General features: G+C 52.3%; 1 protein-coding gene across 1 annotated transcript; it reads left to right on the top strand.

Moving 5' to 3' along the window:
• Positions 1-6,632: 6,632 nt before the first annotated feature.
• KCNA10 (potassium voltage-gated channel subfamily A member 10) lies at positions 6,633-8,168 on the top strand. The gene has a single exon (XM_010948281.3). The coding sequence runs from the start codon at positions 6,633-6,635 to the stop codon at positions 8,166-8,168; it is 1,536 nt and encodes a 511-aa protein (XP_010946583.2).
• The last annotated feature ends 13,454 nt before the right edge of the window (positions 8,169-21,622 follow it).

Below are 21,622 nucleotides of genomic sequence, written 5' to 3'. Positions count from 1 at the left end.
CAGGAGTGTAGGTGGCTGGAATGGACTGGAGGAAGCTGCTTCTCCACTAGTGAGCAGCTTAGAATACAGGCCATGCAAGTCATCTCCCCTGGATGGCCCCAGGGACATCTGCCCCCAGGCCTCCCCATCCACGCCCAGCATACCTCCAGCAGGCTCAGCCTGAGCAGGAACAGCCTCCAAAAGGGCCCGGCGGCTGCAGCAGTAGGGGTGTGACCCAAGACGGGGCAGAGAAAGGGCCGTCCTTCCCCAGTCCCTGACCCACGGCCTGCCGATACAGGCTGCCAGCATCCTCGGAACACCTGTCACGTGCTGTGTGCTTTTTGTACGGTGTCACCTCCTCACCACACACTTGGGAGGCAGGTGCTAGTGAGGCCACTTGTCCTCCATCACATAGACAGGAAGTGGCCAAGCCAGGACTGAGAGGTGGCCGTCCCGTCGGCCTCAGAGCCCAAGCTCCTAACTAGGATGGAGAGCCTGCCTCAGGCTCACCAGAGAGCCGAGCCCTGCAGACCCCTGCCCCAAGCCTGGTGACGGCCTTCACTGGACTTCCACCCTCTGCCCTCTGCACAGGGAAGCTGGGAGAGGTGGGTACTTGGGTTACCTCCCTGCAGGGACAGGAGGGCTGAGGAGGGCAGCTAAGCCACGGAGTCTTGCCTAAGACTCCATCTTACTACTCCCCAGCTGGGGAAACTGATGCCCTTGGAGGGTGGGGTCCTGTGATCCTGACCGCTGGTAAGGCAGAGAGGAACAGAACCTGTGTCCTAACTGAGGCTGGGTCAGTGGCTCAGAGAGAGCCCAAGAGATGGCGCTTGGACCAAAGGTGGGGCTGAGACGGGGAAGAGACAGTGTGTAAGAGCTGCCTGGAGGGAGAGTCAGCAGGCCCGAGGCCTGGCTGGAGCGCAGAGGGAACGAGATGGAAGGAAGGGGCACTGTGGAGTCATCTACGCAGAGTGGACCAGGGACCACGTCCAGCAGAACAACGATGCCCTCTTCTGTTAGGACATGAGCAGCGCCTATGTCTGCCTTCCAGCCACTCTGTCCTCTCAGTCACTGGACAACAGACAGTGGAAACCCACCCTGTGCCGGGCCCACCTGCCCACTTCCTTGTCCGCCATCTGCTGCCAGCCCTGTGACATCTGTGCCCTCCCTCCGCACAGCTCTGCGTCCCCCACCCTGGGGCTCTCGGGGCCCTGTGTTGCAGTGTGCACCGTTGTCTGCACGATGACTTCTCCCAGCCCTTCTCTGACTCAGGGATGGTTGCTGCCTCACCTGAATGTGGAGGAGGTGTTGGAGTTGCTAGGCAACCAAGGGCAACTGACGGGGAAAGGCTACTGACTACTCCAGATCACTCTGCCAACTTGACAGGCCAGACCCAGAGACGTCTGTGAAACAGCTGCTCTGGGAGAGGCACAGGGCCAAGCCCCCACAGGGCTCTGCCTGCAAGAAGTGCCCGGTCCAGTCCAGGAAGGGACCACCAGCACCACAAAGCCATATCCGTAGACCAGTTGCAAAGTGAAGCACTACAGAGCGCAGGGAGGCAGCCAGGTCACTGTGGCCACACCAGCCATCCAGGAAGGACAGACGGGGCATAAATGATAGCGGCTCCCATCTAGGAATGCCTACTGTGTGCCCTGCATGCTATTCACAGTATACATGCTATTCACAGTTCTTCCCCCAAGAACCCTAAGGGAAGGTATGATTAGACCCATTTGGAGAGGAAGAAAGCCAAGTTCACAGAGATGGTGATTTGCCCCAGGCCACCCACCTACTGAGCACAGAGTTGAGATTCAAACTCAAGCCAATCTGGCTCTAGGGGAAGGAGAGGGAGCAAAGTTCGGAAGAGGAGGAGGTATAAGATGCCCTGGGGACAGTGAGTGAAACAGTCTGTCCCTGTGTACAAAGGTGCCAACGGACTGGAAGATGACAGGGCCCTGGGGAGATGAAACGTGCTTCAGATAACGTGCCAAAACCTTGTGCAGGGGTTGTCAGGGGGGCGAGAGTACCTCCACTTGGCTCCTTAGGGAAAGCCGTACCTGCAGGTGAAGCCAGAAGAAAGGGATGCATGTGGCAGGACCTGCACAAATAGAGGCCTGGAGGGAGGAAAACACAGTACATCCAGAGGCGAAAAGAGGTTGTTTTAACCCAATGCACTGACTCAGCACTGTGCCAGGCAAGCACAGGGATGAATGGAATCAGACATCTTAGAAGACCATGTAATATGATGATCACTTCAGCCATGGGTAAGAGTTCAGCCTTGAGGACTGGTAATTCTATCGAAGCCGCAGAATGCTGGGCAGAAGAAAAGATGTAAGACTCTAAGAAAGCCTTAGAACCCCACACTCAGCAAACAGAACAGGCTCCAGGACCCTGTCTGGAGCGAGGGGAGCTGGCCCCCAAGTCCCGCAGCCCTGCAGCTCCACCCTCCCTGGGGTGCCCCACCCCCCTCCTCCCAGGGGACCAGTGTTGGGGGAGGAGGGCAGCCCAAGGGCAGAACCATCTTCCAGCTTGGCTCTCATGAATGGTCATCTCAAAGCCCTATGTAAGGAAGAATGAGACCTCTCCAGAGGAGCAGATATTTCCCAGTGCAGGCAGCACACCGGACAGACAAAATGCCAAGCACAAAGCTAAAAGGAGCCAGACTGCCAGGGCCAGGGGCTGTCTTGGCAGGTGCACACTTCCGGAGAAGGTGGCCTCCCACTGACCGCTCTGCAGAAGCGCAGCCTCCTGGGTGTCCCTGGCTCCTGGGTGCATTCACTTTCTAAACTATTTGCTGAGCCCTTGCAGCATGGGGGCTTGGCACAAGCCCTGTGGTGAGTTCTACATTAGAGTAACCCCCTCCTTCCACTTGACCCCTGCAGTTTACAAAGCATCCCCACATCCCCTCTGGTCCTTACAAAGACTCAGAAGACTCACCAGCAGACCACACTTGTATTCCCTGTTTTTGTTTGCTGTTTGCCTTTTTATTTTAAGGGTGTTTTAAGATACAACGATGGGTACTACATGTAAAGTGTGCAGCTTGTTGAGTTTGGACTTATGTACACACCTGTGAAACCATCACCACAATCAAGATAAACGTAACCGTCACCCCTAAAAGAGGTCCCTTGGCCCCTCAGTGACCCCTCCATCTCCCTCCCACCCCACATCCCCAGGCAACAGCTGCTCTGCTTTCTGTCACTCTAGGTTCGTTTTTAGTTTCTAGGATCGTGTATAAATGGAACTACTGTATATGTAGCTTTTTAACCCGCCTTCTTTGACTCAGCATATTTTCTTATTACAGCTTTTAAAAATGCAGTCTTAATGAGTAAACGCAAGTAGTCAGTCACAAAGCAGTAGTCTTTGCAGGTGCCCTGGCTCCAAGCCCAGTATGCTATCTGCCACACTTCATCCATTCCTTCTTCATTCATTCATTCGTCAGAGATTACGTGAGCACTAGGCGAGCTGAGCCCTGGGCTAGGTCTTGGAATCATCATGGTGCACAAAACACATATGACCCCTGTCCCCGTGAGCATCCACTTCTCCCTTCATTTGCGCATTCACCTGCTTAACAAATATTCACCGCATGTCCCCGGAAAACAGTTTGAACTCAGCACTGCCCACCACCCCCTACACCAGCCTGACCCTCATCAGCTGCCCTCTGATCTGCCACATTGAGCTAAGCGCTGGGATGATGCAGGTGGGGGTCATCAGACGTGAATCTTGTCCCCCAAGATGGTGCAGGGAAGATGGAAAACTGTAAGACGCTGTCCTACAAGCTCAGGAGAGAGGGGAAGAGCTGAGGCCGACTCTGCAGAAGCCGGAGCTCTGAACTGAGTGCAAACGTGAGCGAGCTGCAGAGGGAGGCCAGCAGCTCCGTCAAGGCTGAGGGCTCTTCCAGCTGGACTGGCCAGACCAGGCTGCTCAGGCGAGCCGGACCCAAACAGCCCCAGAGGGGCAGGGAGGAAGAGGAGAGACAAGGGGAAGGGGCAAAACAGGCACGAAGGCATGGAGGCAGGATAGGGAGGGCAGGCGGGAGGTCTGCGAGCTGCGAACCCCCCGGGGGCTGTGTGAGACCACGCAGTGTGCCCGCAAAGCCATTATATTGCCTTTATGTATGGAGCAGAAGGGAGGGGAGTAGGGAGGGTAATTCCTTACCTGTTTGTAATAACTCACTAAGTGTTCCCACTTTGAGGTGGGAATTACCGTTATTTTCCCCTTTTTACAAATCAGAAAACTGAGGCTCATAAAATCCAGTGATCTGCTGAAAAATATCTAACTCCTAAGTACTGGGGCAGAGCCTCAAGCCAGGTCTCTGTCTCCAAGACCATTTGTCTCTTCCCTCTGTCTATAATGACCAACATTTACTGATCTGAATGGAGCCTGTGGGGCAACTATACAGCACGTTTCAGTAGACCACAGAATACACTGCTTGAACTTGGCACTGTCCCACCCCCTCCTATACCACCTGACCCTCTTCAGCCACCCCCGTGTCTGTCACTTTGAGCTGGGGATGGAAGCAGCAAAGAGGAGAGTGGGATGGGGGAAGGAAAATGGCCCTGCTCCCAGGAGAGGAAGTTACTTTGGCCAAAGAAGCTCTCCCTCATCCCCTCATGCCTTCTGCCCCTGGCCTCAAGAGAAAGCTCCTGATATGGGCCCACTCTAGGCACTTGGAATTGGTCCAAAGTCCCCACCCTGGAGCCCCCAGATGGCACCCCTTCCTCTCAGTCTGGACAAAATGGGGTGGGATTCACACCAAGATGAAGCAAAGCAGGAAGCTTCACCCAGGGCCAGGCTTCCAAAGGAGAAAGCGCTCCTCTGAAGTCACGAGGTGGACACAGAGGTGGAGTCCTAGTCCCCCTCTGCCTGGCAGCGGAGTGGCCCAAGACAGGCCCCCTAAATCGTCACACTGATCACTCTGAAGGAATAGAGAATATTTCTCCAGGGCTTGCCATGCGCAAAGACAGGATTCCAGCTCAATGACAAGTGTCTCAGGTCTCAGCGTTCTTAACCACTGGTCCATCGTGCTTTCCAACCCGCTTACCACTCACGTGGCAGGCTGGCACCCCGGCATGCTCAGCGGGGGGTACATCCTCTCCATTCCACAGCTGAGGAAGCTACAGCTCAGTGAAATTAGGCAGCTTGCAAAAGCCTGCACACTCCTAAGAGGTGGGGCAGGTGTTTAACTGGCCCTGGCCTCTCTAACCTGAGCTCTTCACCCTGTACATTGCACTTGAACTGAGAGAAGAGGATGTGAGACTGAAAGAGCTCTGAGCTCCCACACTTCTGCGGCCCTGGCCCGCAGCTCCCCACAAGGCCTCAGCTTCCACACAGCGGGCCCGTGGTCTAGTGGGTCTAATGGACCAGGAGGCAGGTTCACCTCGGGACTCTGTGCCATTGGTTGTGTGACCTCGGGAAGACCACATGGCTCCTGTGACTCAGTTTCCCCATCTGTAAAATGGAAATAGCATTTTCCAACCTCAGATGACTATTGTCATTTACTAAGCAAGTGAACGTGGAATCACTTTGAAAAGACTACAGTGCTGTACACAGCAGGACCCCCTTGTCATCCGTAAATGAACCTACTCCAAGGCTCTGACCACTACAGATTCTACCTCTCTCCCATCCTCATCCCCAGCCTGCCTGCTTTCAGGGTTCTTAGGCCAAAATCAAAGCTTGAGAGGACCTAAGGGAGGAATCTTAGTCTGTGTTTGTGTATAGCCAAGCTCACTGGGCATGCTCTCCCTAAACCCACCACCCACACACACACACATGACTTACTTTCCACTGCCTAAAATGATTTTCTTTAGTGACGTCATTCCCCATAAGCATCTTGGACTTAGGTCAAAAAAAATACCAGTGTTTGTTGGCTTCTAAAGTCCCCGTTATGTGGGAAAGTTCACAAAAACAATAGCTATAGCTTAATGATCTTTCCAGCAGGCATTTTACACATGCTGTCTCCTTTCATGTACCCTCAAAGCAACCCTAGGAGTGACGTCCAGAGGAGGGGTGAAGGCACGGATGGCTGGCTGTGGGACAGGACGGTGGTTGCCCACCCAGCCTCCATCCTCTTGTTTGCCCTTCCCAACAGAATCCCAACTGGATCAAGAGGTAGTGGTGGAAGTGACGAGAAATGGGTGAATTCTAGAAAAGTTATGAAGATATAACAACCAAAAGGATATGTGACACCCTGGCTGTGAGGGGTGAGAAAAACGAGTTAAGGATGAGATGGGGCATGAAAAGTGCTGGGGAAACTGGAGGACTTGGTACAAACACAAAATTCTACATTTTACTATTCAGGAACGTGAACTCCCTCTTCACTATGGCCTCTCTCTGCCATCATGGATGGAGACCCTCTTCAGCTGGAGAAAGTTTTTTCCTCTCAGCCAGGCTCCATCTTTGCAATTTCTTCTAGTTATTCGTGTGTGCAGACTCAGGGGGTATAAATGATTTCAATAACAATGTTGCCCAAATATCCATGAGGTTCCATCCCAAGCTAAAAATAAACCAATTTTTAATCCATTGGCCTGCCCTGCCTCAGTGCCAAGAGCCAGCTGTACCCTCTCCTAGCTCCTGTGTGATCCCCTCCTCCCTCTCCACAGCTCACAGCGGGCAGGGAAGACTGAGGGTCTTCCTGCTGCTTCTCCGACTCCCCTAGGATGGATGTGTGTGGCTGGAAAGAAATGGAGGTTGCTCTGGTCAATTTCGACAACTCAGATGAAATCCAGGAAGAGCCAGGCTACACCACAGACTTTGACCCAACTGCTCCGAAAGGCCGCTCTGGGGGCAGCCCCTTCTCCAGCTGGAAGATCCGCATCAGTGACAGAACCAGCCATGAGACAGCCTTCTCCAAGCTCCCAGGAGACTACGTCGACCCCCCAGGGCCTGAGCCAGTGGTCCTGAATGAAGGAAACCAGCGGGTGATCATCAACATTGCTGGGCTGAGGTTCGAGACCCAGCTCAGAACCCTCAGTCAGTTCCCAGAGACCCTCCTGGGAGACCGGGAGAAAAGGATGCAGTTCTTCGACTCCATGAGAAACGAGTATTTCTTTGACAGGAACAGGCCCAGTTTTGATGGAATCCTGTATTATTACCAATCTGGTGGGAAAATCCGGCGCCCGGCCAACGTCCCTATCGACGTCTTTGCTGATGAGATCTCCTTCTATGAACTGGGCAGTGAGGCCATGGACCAGTTCCGGGAGGATGAAGGCTTCATCAAAGACCCCGAAACACTGCTCCCCACCAATGACATCCACCGGCAGTTCTGGCTCCTCTTTGAGTACCCTGAGAGCTCCAGCGCTGCCCGTGGTATGGCCGTGGTCTCCGTCTTCGTTGTGGTCATCTCCATCACCATCTTCTGCCTGGAGACACTTCCCGAGTTCCGGGACGAGAGGGAGCTTAAGGTGGTGAGAGACCCCAGCCTCAACACAAGCAAGACAGTCCTCTCCCACACCATGTTCACTGACCCTTTCTTCATGGTGGAATCCACCTGCATCGTGTGGTTCACCTTCGAACTGGTGCTTCGGTTTGTGGTCTGTCCCAGCAAGACTGACTTCTTCAGGAACATCATGAACATCATTGATATCATCTCCATCATCCCCTACTTTGCAGCCCTCATCACAGAGCTGGTCCAGGAGACAGAGCCGAGTGCCCAGCAGAACATGTCCCTGGCCATCCTGAGGATCATTCGGCTGGTGCGGGTCTTCCGCATCTTCAAGCTCTCCCGCCACTCCAAGGGGCTGCAGATCCTGGGGCAGACGCTGAAGGCTTCCATGCGGGAGTTGGGACTGCTCATCTTTTTCCTCTTTATTGGGGTCATCCTCTTCTCCAGTGCAGTCTACTTCGCGGAGGTGGATGAGCCAGAGTCTCATTTCTCTAGCATTCCTGATGGCTTCTGGTGGGCCGTGGTCACTATGACAACCGTGGGCTATGGGGACATGTGCCCAACCACCCCGGGGGGGAAAATTGTGGGCACTCTATGTGCCATCGCAGGGGTCCTCACCATCGCCCTCCCCGTGCCTGTCATTGTCTCCAACTTCAACTACTTCTACCATCGGGAGACTGAGAACGAAGAGAAGCAAAACATCCCAGGAGAAATCGACAAACTCCTCAACAGTGTGGGCTCAAGAATGGGCAGCATTGACTCTCTTAGTAAGACCAATGGTGGCTGCTCTGCAGAGAAGTCCAGGAAGTGATCTGTCCGGGGCATCTTGGTCCCCTGAGTCTCCTGTGTCTCATTGTCTCTGTCTGTCTCTCTCTCAGTGTTTCTCTATCTCTGTCTCCCCTCCTCCAGTCTCTCCCCCTCCCACCTCTTGCTCTTTGTTTTTCCAAAGACCAAAATATATCATTTGTGACCAACCGGCCATCTTTGACTGGAAGCAATTTTAATAAACATGTCTCTGCTGTATTTTCTCAGCTGTTTCTTCTCAACTGACTATAGAAAGATTTCATTCTCCTTTCCTGTGAGAGGGTAGCTCAGACCCTAGCTACTCACCTGTGGCCCCCGAGACCAGCACTGTTGGCAGCATCTGGAAGCAAGGAAATGGAGACTCCACACCCACCTCAGACCTACTGAATCAGAATCTGCATTTTAACCAGATCCCAGGTGATTCATTTTCACTTTAAAGATGAAGAAGCACTGGCTCTGGTCTTCCTAAGAGGAAGCACATTAAAAGACCAGGGATTGCTGTGAGCAGTGAGTAGGAGCCAGAGTTGTTTAATAATAATACCGTACACTTGTGTACCATTGTGTGCATTTTCTAAAGGTCTTTCATGTACATTATCTCACTGCACCTAAAAATAACCAGTGGAACAGATTTGATTATTAGTTCCACGTTGCAGATAAACAAGCCAGGGACAGCAACTTACCTAAGGTCACCCAGAAACAGTGACACAGTCAATGCTGGCACCGGATCTCCTACCTACTGGTCTAGTGCTCTTTCCGCTAATGAGGAGGATGTGATGGAATTGGGGGAAGGGGAGAGGAACTTGAGGGATCTGTCTTTCAGAGGATCCAGGCAGCAATCTTCTGGGCAGGAACACTCTTCCTGGGGGTCTCTGCATCTCCGTGCAGCCTGGGAAGCAATGCCTGCCTAGCCCCCCTGCTCCCCAGTCCCTCCCTTGGACAGTGAACAAGAAGAAACTCTCCTAAATTTTTTTTCACTTGCCCATCCCCATGAATTTGTGCAAAGACTGGGCATCCTCTTTGTGGGATGTATATACACCAGGGCCTCAGAAGACTGCTCCAGAAAGTGCACCTGTCCACCTGCCTCGGGGCTCCAATTCCACTGAGTCATCAGAAATTGACCAGGAGCCTGTGGGGCAGCTGGGCCAGGAGCAGCAGGGTCCTACAGCATGTGCGCAGAGGCCAGGCCTACCCAAGGAGGGCAGCTGTCACAGAAACTGAAGAACTGCCCTCTTGGGAGAGGGTCTTGCTCAGCCCATCAAGCTCCCAGGATGAGAGAATGGAATTGGGATTCACCAGAAGGCAGGGAAGGAAGTCTCCACTCTGTCCCTCCCCATTCAGCCTTTCACATAAGGGCCCAAATATCCAACATCTGGCCACACCTCAAAGGTAAGTCAGCACCAAAATGATGCCCCTGGGCTGCAGGTCCCTGCACAGCCCCACTACCCACAACCTAAACTGCACACCCACAACACACAGCCCTGGAACACACCCGGCTCCACGCAACCCTGGGAGACACAGCGCTGCGGCCCCAGGTTCCACCACACAGCTTCTGCTTCATGACAGCCTGACAGACGAGCTGGTGGAACGGAAAAGGGTTCCTTTCCTTTCCCATGTTCTTAGTCTACGGCCCCAAAAGCTGGGTTTAGTCACCTTTAAGTCCCCCTCCTGCTCTAATAGCCTCAATCTCCTTCTTGCACTTTAACCTCAAGCTGTAATTTAGCACTGAGTTATGCAAAGATCTAGCCTGGGCTTCATGGCCCTTAGATCTGGGCAAGCAGGGCTCCAGTCCCAGGCCTGAGCCTCAGGGTTCTGGGCTTTGGAGAATGTCTTCCTCACAATTTTCTAAGCTCCCTTTCAATTTCTTCTCTTCAGGGCACTCTCCAATTCTCTACCCACCCCTCACTGCCAAGCATGTGGGGTCGACCAGATGTCCAGGAGTCACACCTGTGGAATTACCCTGAAGCCCTGTGCCAGGCTCCAGCTCCAGGATGGTGGCCTAGTGAGCAGATTGCTCCCACAGTCTGGTGTGATATTTCTTTTATAGGATCACACGAGCTCAGATGCCAGCATGGTGGCAGCACCCTGATTTGGGGTGATGCAAATTTTTATATATACCAGGTCCTTGCAAAGACTGTTTGCCCAAAATCCAAAGCATATTTGACAAAAGAGCCCACGTGCCCACATTCTGCCCTCTGAGGGCCACGTCATCATAGTCCTTTACACTAAAAACTATCTTCACATGAAACCCTTTACCCCTTCACATCAACCCTCCAATGTAGATATTATTACCCTCATTTTGCCATGTGAGGAAACTAGTTCAGAGAAGTTCAAGGACACATGGCCAGGATGCAGCAGAGAGGGATGTGAATCTAGGTCTCTTTGATGCCAAAGTGTGTCCCATCAGGTTGCCTGCCCAGAGCACCCTAACCCGGAGAGCAGCCCCTGCTGGAGCAAGGAAGTGGGGCTGTGTCACACAGACAGGCTTGACGCATTTCTGGGAGCAGGGAGGCTGTTCTCCAAAGGCCCCTGCTTTCTTATTCTCTCTGATTCCATGTTCAGTGGCTGAGCCACACGCTGGCCTTACAGCTTCACTTACTGCAAACAGGGTCAGACAATAAGACCCCAGGGCAGACTGGACCAGTGCCCCCAGAGGCCAAGATGGAGCCCCAGAGCCATTCTCTTCCTGAGGTCCTGTGGGAAGAGTCCTGCCTAGCAGGACAGACAGAGCCACTCTTTTTCTCTAGCTAATCCAGTTACCCTCACAAGTTTAGGAGGCCTGCTCATCGGTTTCCGATGCACAGGAAGCAGATCCAGGCCTTCATCAGGCTGGAACCAGGTGGCACAGCCGCAGAAGCAAGCTCCCCATCCCTCATGCGACCGCTGCCAATAGGGCTGATGTCACAGTCCCTGTGTGTCAGCACTGAGTCATCTCTTTCTTCCCCAGGAGCCCAGGTAGATGGGCTATGGGAGCCCCTCTCACCATCCCTCTGCCCGGCCTCCTGTTTGCGACGAGATCTGTGGTCTACAGCAGAGCACCCAAGGTGACTCATTACAAAGGGGGAGGGGAGAGGCAGGGCAGACAGGACAGGGCTGCCCAGGGGGGCAGGTGCAAAACACAGAAGGAAAGCTAGTTCCACCAGCATCAAGGAGGGAAGGACTGGTCAGCAAGCGGGCTCAGAGAACCCTGCCTTAAGGAGGCGGAGCAAGGCCTGAGGTTTCATTCAGCGAGTTAATATTTATTGAGCTCCTACTGTTTGGCAGACACTTTATAGCCACTAAGTAAGGACACAGGAAGAAGGTCTTTTCAAATTTTCACAGTAAAAACACGCAAATATTGTAGAGAAACAATAAAAACGTTTTCAGAGGGTATTACAATTCGCAGGAGGCTTCCAAATCTTTTTTTCTTTTCCACCATATCACGCCAGCTGTCTTTGTAAAGAACTGTGTGAGTCAGGACTAACGGCTGTGTCTGTTCCTCTTTCTCTTTAAAAAGTGCTTTATAAACCTTAAAACATTTCCAAAACTTCAGGATTTTTGAGTAGAAAGTTCTCTAGACTTAAAATCAAAGGACCTCTCCCATTTTTTACTAATTGCGTGGTTTTGGACTCAATGAGCCTCAGTTCCCTTACGTGGAAAATGAAGATCAAAAATGCCTGCCTTGCAGCAAACATGGCAGTGTCCCCACTGCCCATAGCAGGGAGCAGTCCCTGGGTCCTCCCAGCTGCCCTCACTCACCCAAACTGGCCAAGAGGGCTCCTCAAGACCTCCACAGGCTGCCAAAGTGGCTGCTTACAACCTGCCCTCTGTTGGAGAATCCCTTTGTGATTCCTACTTCTCTCATTCTTATACTTGAACTCAACCTCTTTGAGCTGACTTTCAAATCTAAAAGATGGACAGGCTGTTGGGAAGAATCAATGGAGTGTTATTAAAAGTAATTTATGGCTGTAAAGCACTACACAAACGGAAGGAATCATTACTCTTTAAAAGCTGTCATTTTGGACCAATTTACACTGCGCAAGTAAGTATAGAACTGGCCTTTACAATCCAAGTCAGATCGTGACCTGGTTTCAAAGACAGAAACTGATTTCAAAGACAGCCTAAAAATAGAATTAACGATGTGAGGCAGGGAAAGTAGTAGCAGTCTGCATAGCATCACATTCAGTAAACAACCGCTCCCTTCTGGGTGCCTTGCTCTCCCAGCCTGGCCAGCAGCCCATCTCCTGACAGCCCTGCCCAGCCCTCACTCCGCTCTGTACACAGTCCCTTGCTCAGCCCCCCCTGAGGGGGCACAGGCTGGGGCAGGAATGCATCGGGCAGAAACCCAACTCAAACGGAACCAGAAGAGAAGACTTTATCGGCTCACATGGTTGAGAAGCTCAGGAGGAGAGTTGATGGTTGGCCCACTGTGTCTGGGGACTCACACACACGCTTGGAGTTCTTGTCGCTTCTGTCCGTCGCCCTTGTCTGCTGGCCTCTGCTGGACGGGCAGGCGTTCTCCACAGACCAGAGCATGATGGTCCTCAGGTCCCAGCCCTATCACCATCCTACCAAAAATGCATAAATACAAATCATCACCTTTGTATCTAATTATTACCTATAAATCCTCACGTGTTAGATCCAGCAGGTAGGGTTTTCTGTCTGTCTAGTCCACTGCTATATTCCCAGGACCTAACACAGCACAGAGCAGGTGTCCAATAAATAGGTTTTGGATTAATGAATTGTTCCTTCAAGCTCTTCCTCCCAATTACTCTAAAGAGACCAAACCAAGCCACTCTGTAGGCCTGGTAAGATTTGGTTCTCCCCCACCTCCACCTTCCCCCAAACCCTAGACCTACAGGCTGAAGCCAGACATTCCCGAATGAAGAGTGTGATGGCAGGTGACCCTTGAAGGTATTATGGGGCGGGGTCTTGGGCCTGGGTACAGCCTGGCCCCTCGCAGGCTCCAGCCACCTTTGGGGAAATCTTCCTGCCCCTCCCCCTGGGGCTGCTCGGCCTGGTGGATAGGATACAGGATAGTGAGGAGACCCCATTCCTCTCTGAAAGTCGCACTCTGAAGGTCTGTCAGAAGGCCCTGTCTCAGACCCCTTCACAAGCTTTCCGGTGGAACAACTGAAACCTCAAAAGTCCCACACAACCCAGATGTCCGGCCTCCCCGGGCAGTTTGGACTGGTCCCACTCGTGACTGGACTGCCCAGCAGGCCCTCCTCCAGGAAGTCCTGCTCAGGTCCCCTCCACTGCAGTCACTGGGGAAGGAATGAGCCACCCCGCCCCAGCGATGAGGCCCCACCACCCCTTCCCCCAGCTCCACCTTTCAACCCCTGCCTGCTGGGAGGTCCTGGGATGGAAAGGAAGGAGACCCCCAAGGTGCTCCTGCTCAGAAACAGATTCCAGCTCCTAAAAAGTAAGGTGCATTCGCCCCACGCAGCAGAGCGCTCCAAAGGCCCTTTGAAGTGGGAGGAAGAAAAGCCACCGGCCTCCCCAGAGACCACTGAGTCAGCCCGGCCGGCGCATCCTAGAGACAGGAGGACATCTGCCCTCAAATGCAGGGATGAAAAGGACCTGGGGGTGGCAGGGAGCTGGGGAGATGGGGGAAAGGAAGATCAGACACATCTTTGTTATTGCCTCTCAGGGGAAGCGGAGGGAAGAAGCTGCCGGTGAAATGTCACCAGATAATGAATGCTATTTCACTCCGGCGCTGAGGTGTCAGTCAGACGCACACGGAGGGATGACAGCCACACTCCTTAGGGACTCTGGGTGGCTCCTCTGCTCTTCTGAGCCACATGGGCCTGGGCCGAGCCCCCTCCCCTGACCCTGACAACACTGTTCTATTGTTAACAGAAAGAACAAATATAAACATAACATGAAAAAAGAAATATGGCAGAATAAGAAATAATCCAAAGCCCCCAAGGTTATTGTGAGAATTCAGTAAGATAATATGTGAAATTTCTTAGCAAAAGATAAAATATGTTATACAAAGTAGGAGGAGCTGGACAAAACATAAGAGAAAAAATTCACCTGTAGGTTGTAAAACTTTTAAGGATCATGGCTATGCTTTTTTAAAGTTAACATCCCAGCACATTGTCTGGTGCATAATAGATACTCAACAAATGAAGGGAGAAGGGAGGAAGAGAAAGGAAGAGACAATCCAAGGCGGACCTGAGGCCACAGGAGGGTGGGCCAGAGGCCCCTGACTCCCCCAAATGATGATAATCATGACCCATGTACCTGGAGAGTTTAGGTCAAAGTAACTTCTTGTACATGCCCGATTCACTTTCTAAGGCATGTAGAATGCATACACATTTTCTCCTCCAACATTCACCCAGTCCCTGCTGTGGGTCAGAGGCCAAGACCGGCTCTGAGGTTACAGAGACCAAGAGGGGTCCCTGGCCTCAGGGAGATGAAATGGCCTCAGAAGCCCTGGAAACCCACACCCTCCCCGAGGGTAGGTCTGAGGCCTGTGCCTCCTGAAAAACCATCAACTTCCTGAGCTCTCCCTGGAAATTAATAGCCAGCCATGCCTCCCAAGCCGTGGCCCCTTTGGACTCGAGGAGAACTGGCCCCCGCGTGATGTGAGCTCACCTACCAACCAGTCCTGGGACGGAGCCCACAGAGGGGAGGCTGTCATCAAAGCTCAGTCTCCCTCTGGGCGTTCTGCTCCCTTGGAAGGCACGTTGCCACTATCAACGGGGAAGGAATCGGAAGCCCAGGAGTGCAGTCCTGCCAGAACAGACAGGAATTCTAGTCAGGGAGGGAGCTCTTACCAGACAGAGCAAAGGGAGAGAGAGATGTTCCCTTCCAGTCCTCTAAGACCAAGTACCAATATCTTCCCTTTGAGTGGAGAGAGGGGAGAACAGGGTCTTGCATTTCCCAAGAGACACTCATCTGACCTCCTCTTGGACAGAGTGGGGACCTCGCTGCAGGGGTGGAGAAAGAGGCAGGACCTGTGGCCCCCTTTCTCTTCTTTGGGGTGACAGGGAGACAGCAGGGAAGGGAAGGCTTGTGGCCGGGGCCTCAAGTCCAGCGGGTTGGAAATGGAAAAGGCTTTAAAAAAAAAAAAAGCTTAAATAAGTGAGTAGAAAGAGCAAAGAGCTGCCATCTTCTCTTTGAAACTGGATAAAGGGGGAGAAAAGAGGAAAGGACTAAGATGAGATGAAAACGATCCTTGGAAAGGAAAGAGGTGTTCAGATGTCTTGAGGTGTGTTATAATTTTTTCAGAAACATCATCTGTAAATGCAATGCTTAGGTTCAACCATTTTAATGACAGATGGGTGCCTTTGTAATTTAATTTTAATTTTTTTAATTTAAATAGGCTCAGAGCACTTTACTTGCTAGGGCAGCCCAAGGAGAAATCGCCATGTTGAATCTGAAAAGTCAGGATACGGAAGGAGCCCGGGCTTGACAGCCTGATGTTACAAGCCCAAGTTACTCAAACTTCATGGGACTCAACGCTTCCAACTATAAATTGGGGTTCATTGGGCATATCTTTTAGAGATGTTAAGAGAATTGAGTGAGATGTCGACTATAAAGCCTCTTTCACACAACGGGCACTAAATAATTAGTAGATTTCTGCTCCCCACGTGGGATCTCAAAAAAGGGTTCAAAACATAAGCAAGGTCCCTATTGTCACTTGGTGGCAGCGTACCTGGACTCAGGTCGGACAGTACTTGGAACACTTCTGGGCAATCCTCAGGCTTCTGCCACCGTGTGCCCCTTGGGGCCGTATTGTGTTTTCCCATGAAGCAGAAACATCTACTTCCAAGCTCTCCTATGCCACTTCATCGTGTTCTCAGAACTGCCTCCTGCGCCAGAAATGACCACAGTAGCGAGTAGTGCTGTGGGGTTTATGAAATGATTCCACATGCATTGTCATCTCACTTGAATCTCACAATAACCCTTCAAGACAGTCGAGGAGGTTCCGGTATTTGCCTCACTTTAGAGCTGATAAAACTGAGATTCCAAAAGCTCGATGACTTGCCCCCGGCCTCACGGGCTAGCCTTTGGTGGGCGGGAGACTGAGGCTGCAGCTTCTCCCAGACGTCACGACGGCCTCCCTCTGAACCAGGTCTGGCCAAGCACAGCTTGCCAGAAACTGAACATTTGCTCTGAGAGAAAATGAGGGTAGGACTGGAGGAGGAGCAGCGCCTCCTACCCCAAGGGGGTAGACTTTCCTGGGGGTCAGATGTTCGCTCTGCATCTTCTGGTCAGTGTGAATGTATCCGTTTGCTGGGGCTGCCTTAACAAGCAGCACAAACAACAGAAACCTGCGGTCTGACAGTTCTAGGAGCTCGAAGTCCGAGATCCAATGGCAGCAGGGTTGGTTCCTTGGCTTGTGGATGGCCATCTTTTCCTACATCTCTTCACGTTGTCCTCCCTCTGTGCATGCCTGCCACTGTCCAGATGTCCCCCTTTTTATAAAGACACCAGTCATATTAGACTAGGGCCCACTAATGAGTGATGACCTCACTTTAACTTGATCACCTCTGTACAGACACCATCTCCAAGTAAGGTCACATGCTGAAATCCTTGGGCTTAGGGCTCTAACATATCTTAGGGAGTGGTGGGTGGACACAGTAACCCATAACAATATGGTCTCCTTTGTAAATGAGGAAACTGGTTCAGACAGGTTAAGTCACATGTCCAAAGTCACAGAGAGAAGAAAAGCAGCAGCCACTAGCCCTGACGCCAGGGCCTGTGTGTGCACGCACAACGGCACATACCCTCCCGCCACAGAGCCCACCACCTGCCACGGGCGCAGAGGCCACCCCACCGCAGAACTGCCCCTTCAGACTATGTCAGGGAGTAGAGTGAGGCATGGGAGGAAGATTCCCAGTTAGCAACCTTGACCTTCCTCCTCTCTGCTACCGCTTAGGGCTTCGGGGAGGGAGCAAGAGGGAGGAAGATGGGATGGGTAAAGAGTGGGTGGGGAGGAGAGAAGGGGGAAGCAACCGGCCGCTGGGGGGCTGGGAGTGCTGGGCGAGTCCCCTGAGGGTGGGGGCCTAGCCCCTCCCCAGCACCTCAAGCCTGGTCGGTTTCCAATCAGCAGAGTGTCTGAGTGGGTTCTAGAAGCAGCTCCCACTAGTGACTTGTAAAAAGAAGTTATTTTTACTAAACTGCTTGAGTCACATATTGGAGTTTCTCAATGGCCTGGTTCCTGCTTTGCACTCCCCAAAAAAGGGCCCCTGAAAAGTCAAGAATTACCTCCCCACCACACACACACACACACACACACACACACACACACACACACACCCTCAGGCCTGAGTCCGCCTCCAACACCATATCCCTGAGCCCTTTTCCAGGGAATGGGAAGCACCCTGGGCTTGGGGGGTGCTGGGGAGGGAAGGAGGAGGGAGGCAAGAACACAGCAGGGGCCCTGAGAAGGGGCACAAGACGGAGCTGGGAGGCAACACCGGGCAGCCTCACAGAAAAGGTGTTTTTGGCAGGATGACTGACGCACCCCTGCTCTGCCTGTTGTTGGAACCGGAGACCCATGCTCTGCAGACCTCCCACTCTCTTCCCACAACCACACCCTGGATGTCTGCCCTGCTTCCCCAGGAAACAAAACTCTGCAACAACAGTTAATTTTTTTTCTTCAACTTCTCCTCATTCCTTTGTATGAGCTGTGTCCCATTTGCCTAGGAAATGTGGGGAGACCCGTTCTCTGAGCCAGCTGCACGGCCCAGTGGATCTGCTGCAGATTAGCTGTGTGACTTGAAGTCAGTCGCTCACCCTCTCTGGGTTGAGATTTACCTTCTGTCAGTTCAGCCCACTCCAAACACCCCTCCCTCCACAAAACTTGTGATTTAATCTCTCCCCTGTCCCTGTCACTGTGAGATCCTGGGGGACGGGGTCCTGCCTAAGAAGGCCTAATATAAGTGCCTGGCCCAGAGGCAATGTTCGGCTGTATTTACTAAACCAAAAGTGTAATGAGACCCCAAGGCTTTAGTGTTGAATGATGCTTCACACGGCTATCTACAGCCACAAAACGAATTACCCCCACATGTAGCAGTTTAGAACAATATGCAGTCATTATCTCACGGTTTCTGTGCGTCAGCAGTCCCGGTGCAGCTTAGCTGCGCCCACTGGCTGAGGTTGGGTGCAGCGACCAGGTGTCAGCCGATGCGATGGTGACCTTAAGGCTGAACTCACGTGATTGCTGGCAAGATCGGTTTCTCTGGAGCTGTTGGCCTGAGGTTGCCCTCCATTCCTCACTGGGTGAACCTCTTCGTGGGCAGCTCACAACCAGGCAGCTAGCTTCCTCAGAGTGAGCAGGTGAGTGTGCAAGAGACAGGCAATAAAGGGGGACCCACAGTCTTTGCAAACCAACCTCGGAACTGACACCCCATCGCTTTTGAGGATTGGCAACAAGCAATTCGCTAAATCCAGCCCACACTCAAGGGGAGGGCTGCACAAGGGCATGAATCCTGGGGGCAGGGATTATTGGAGACCGTTGCGGAAGGCTGTCAATCACACAGGGCAAAGCATTTCATAGGATAGTTTCTTACTTGCCAAAGTGGAGCTGGACCAGGAGAAGGATGATTACAATGAGAGGAATAGAGACCACATGAAAATTTAGGGGCTCCCACATCTGATCGGTTCCTGGACCACTCAGCCCAGTTTCCTGCCACCAAGGTACAGGGTGTCTGTAGGTGCAGTTATCCTCCTGGTCCCCAAACTGCCGGGAGCTGAGTGCATGCCCACATTCCTGCAATAATGACATTCCCGCATAGCTTACCCCTTCGTACAAAGCACCTTCACATTCCTCATCTCTCTTTTTCCTTACGACTGTCTTCGGTGGGTAGTTCTTATGTGTTCCCATTTCACAGCTGAGGGAGCTGAGGCCCAGAAATGTCACAATAACATGGCATGATGAATGGCAGGGTTAGAGCTGAACCCAGTCAGACATCCTTGAATTTATCTAAACTTTTAAAAACATGTTTCTCTATCAAGACAGTACCACCTCAAGTGAAAGAGGTTCCGCGCAACCACAAGCTACAGTGAGAATGAAGCTCTCATATTTATTTCTCTCAAGCTTAGTGTCAAGGCAGTGCCATCTTCCCTAGACTCTTGGCTTTGGGGACCAGACACTCCCTGACAACTTGGAATCACATCCAACCCTCAGCCAGGCTCAGGTGCCAGCCCTAGGACCCCAGGGGGACACCCTGGCCTTGGCAGTTTCCAGGTTTTGGAGATGGTTCCTTCCCTCCCTTCCTCCACAATGGTGCCCTCTCCCTGACTTAAGACATCTATAAGCCAATATTCTCCCTCCCTTCATGGAAACAATTTTTAGTAAAGAAAACAATGAGGCTGGTGGACAAGGCATGGGACTTTGTGGGACAAGTGTCCCTCTGTGATGTCTTAGCTTCAGTCTTGACTCTCTGAGTCTTTGTAAGGAGACCATCCTGCTATGTTTGGGGGCAGGGGTGCTGATGTTGGGGGTACCTGATGGTATTCTAATGAACCGGTCCTGCAGCAGCCATAGAGAAAGCTCAGTCCTTGAGGAAGAGGGCAAGGTGAGCTCTGAAGGAAGTGGATTCTTGAGGTTAGTCACCCAAGGAAAGTTTTAGGCAAGTGGAAGGGGGCCCCTGCCTCTACTAGAACCTCCCTTTCTTGGATCCAGACCTCAAGGAGGGAAGCTGTCTGGATATGAGCTTCAGGGCAGAGGGCAATAAATGATGTGGGAGGTAGAATAATGACCCCCTCAAATGTGAATATCTTAATCTCTGAAACTTTTGAATATGTTACTTTAACATGGCAAAAGGGACCTTGGAGATGTGACTAGATTAAGGATCTTGAGGTGGGGAGATTATCCTGGAAGGTGTGAGACCCACAAGGGTCCTCAAAAGAGGGAGGCCAGAAGTCAGAGTCAGGGGATGTGCCAACAGATGCAGAAGTGATGAGACCATGAACCAAGGGATTCAGGCAGCCTGTAGTGACTGGAAAAGGCAATGAGATCGATTATCCCCTGGGGTCCCCCAAAAGAATGCAGCTCTGCTAACACCTTAATTTTGGCCTACTGAGACTGGTTTTGGATTAGTCAACACAGGGCTCTCACACCTGACCATCTGGGGACATGTCACTCTTATTTACTCCCATTTGAATCATCCAGAGCCTGTGCATTAGAGCTGTGCACCTCTACCTGGGCCAGAGGGTTAAAGGGAGCAGCATCCTTCAGTGGACCACATGGGATGGCAGCAGTCATTACCAGAAATCCCCGAAGAGGAGGTGAATTGCCTACGAGATCCAGCCTCTGCTCTCCAATGAGAGGGCCTCTGAACCACGCCCACCCTGGAGAATCAGGTCTGAGTTCATCAAAGACATAAGCCCTGGCCTTTAGGGCACCCCCCTCCCTGACACTCTCTGCAGTGCCAGGAGGTCTGGCATGACAGTCCTCTGCTCCAGGGCCTTAGATGCTGGGATTGCCCACAATGGACCTAAGGAGATAGTCAAAGCAGCTGAAGGCTTCAAGGGCAAATCCTAGAGGTGGTGTCCCCTCCCCAGCCTGCCAGGCCCAGTCTGGGCCCTGGAGCCCTGCCACGCCGCTGCTGGAGCCAGCCTGCAGCAACTCCCTCTTCCCAGCCGTCCCCATCGCCTCACAGCTCCCACTGCCCTCTGGCTTCACCCCCTCAAACCCTGTTGGGACCACAAAGGTGACATCTCATCTGGGGCCCTTTGTAGGTTGTCCGGGATCTGTTGAAGTCCAGGTGTCCCATCTGGAAGCAGATCTAGGGAGCTGGTCATCGGCCACCCCAGGGAGGGACAGGCTTCCATGAGCCAACGTAGCACTCGCTTGGAGACCAGCTGAGTGGGTAAGCTTTCCAGGTGCCGGATCTGCTTGCCTTTCCTGCCTGCAAATCCATGCCCCACGTCAGGGCTCTGAAGCACAGGCTGATTGGGGACCATACTTTCTGGACTAAAAACTAGGATACTCATTGGCCAGAGAAGAAGTCGAGCAGATGAAGTTTGAGTTCAGATGTACCAGCTTTTTTTAGGACACTGCCATCAACTGAGAGAACAATGGGATGGAATATTTAAAATTGAGAATATGGTGTCTCCCAATAAATCTCACCTCAGTAAGGCTCCTGATCAAGGTCACCCCTTCACAGCTTTATGAGGAGGAAGGTCGTGCTTTGCTCACACTAATTAAGTGTGTTCCACAAATATTCAATGAGAGAGAGAGAGAGTGAGAGAGAGACTTCACTTAGACAAGGCCCAGGCAAATTTCCAGAATATTTGTCCCAGACCTCAGGCCAGGGCAGCCAGGCCACAAGAAAGGCCACAGTTCCCTGTGTCACCTGCTTTTACCTCCCTAGCTCAGGTACCTCCAGTGGGCAAGGGATTTCCAGTGTCCTTCTGCCCCTGTCGGCAGAAACATGCTGGGTCCCACCTGGGACTTGTACCCTCAGGCCTGACCAGACCCAGAATGAGCTGGGTGTTTGCGAGCAGGCCAGGCAGTTTTAG

The sequence above is a fragment of the Camelus bactrianus genome, chromosome 9 (genome assembly GCF_048773025.1).
Source record: "Camelus bactrianus isolate YW-2024 breed Bactrian camel chromosome 9, ASM4877302v1, whole genome shotgun sequence".
Lineage (NCBI taxonomy): Eukaryota > Metazoa > Chordata > Mammalia > Artiodactyla > Camelidae > Camelus > Camelus bactrianus.
Note: the sequence above shows the minus strand (reverse complement) of the source record. Positions and strands in the feature narration are given on the sequence as shown.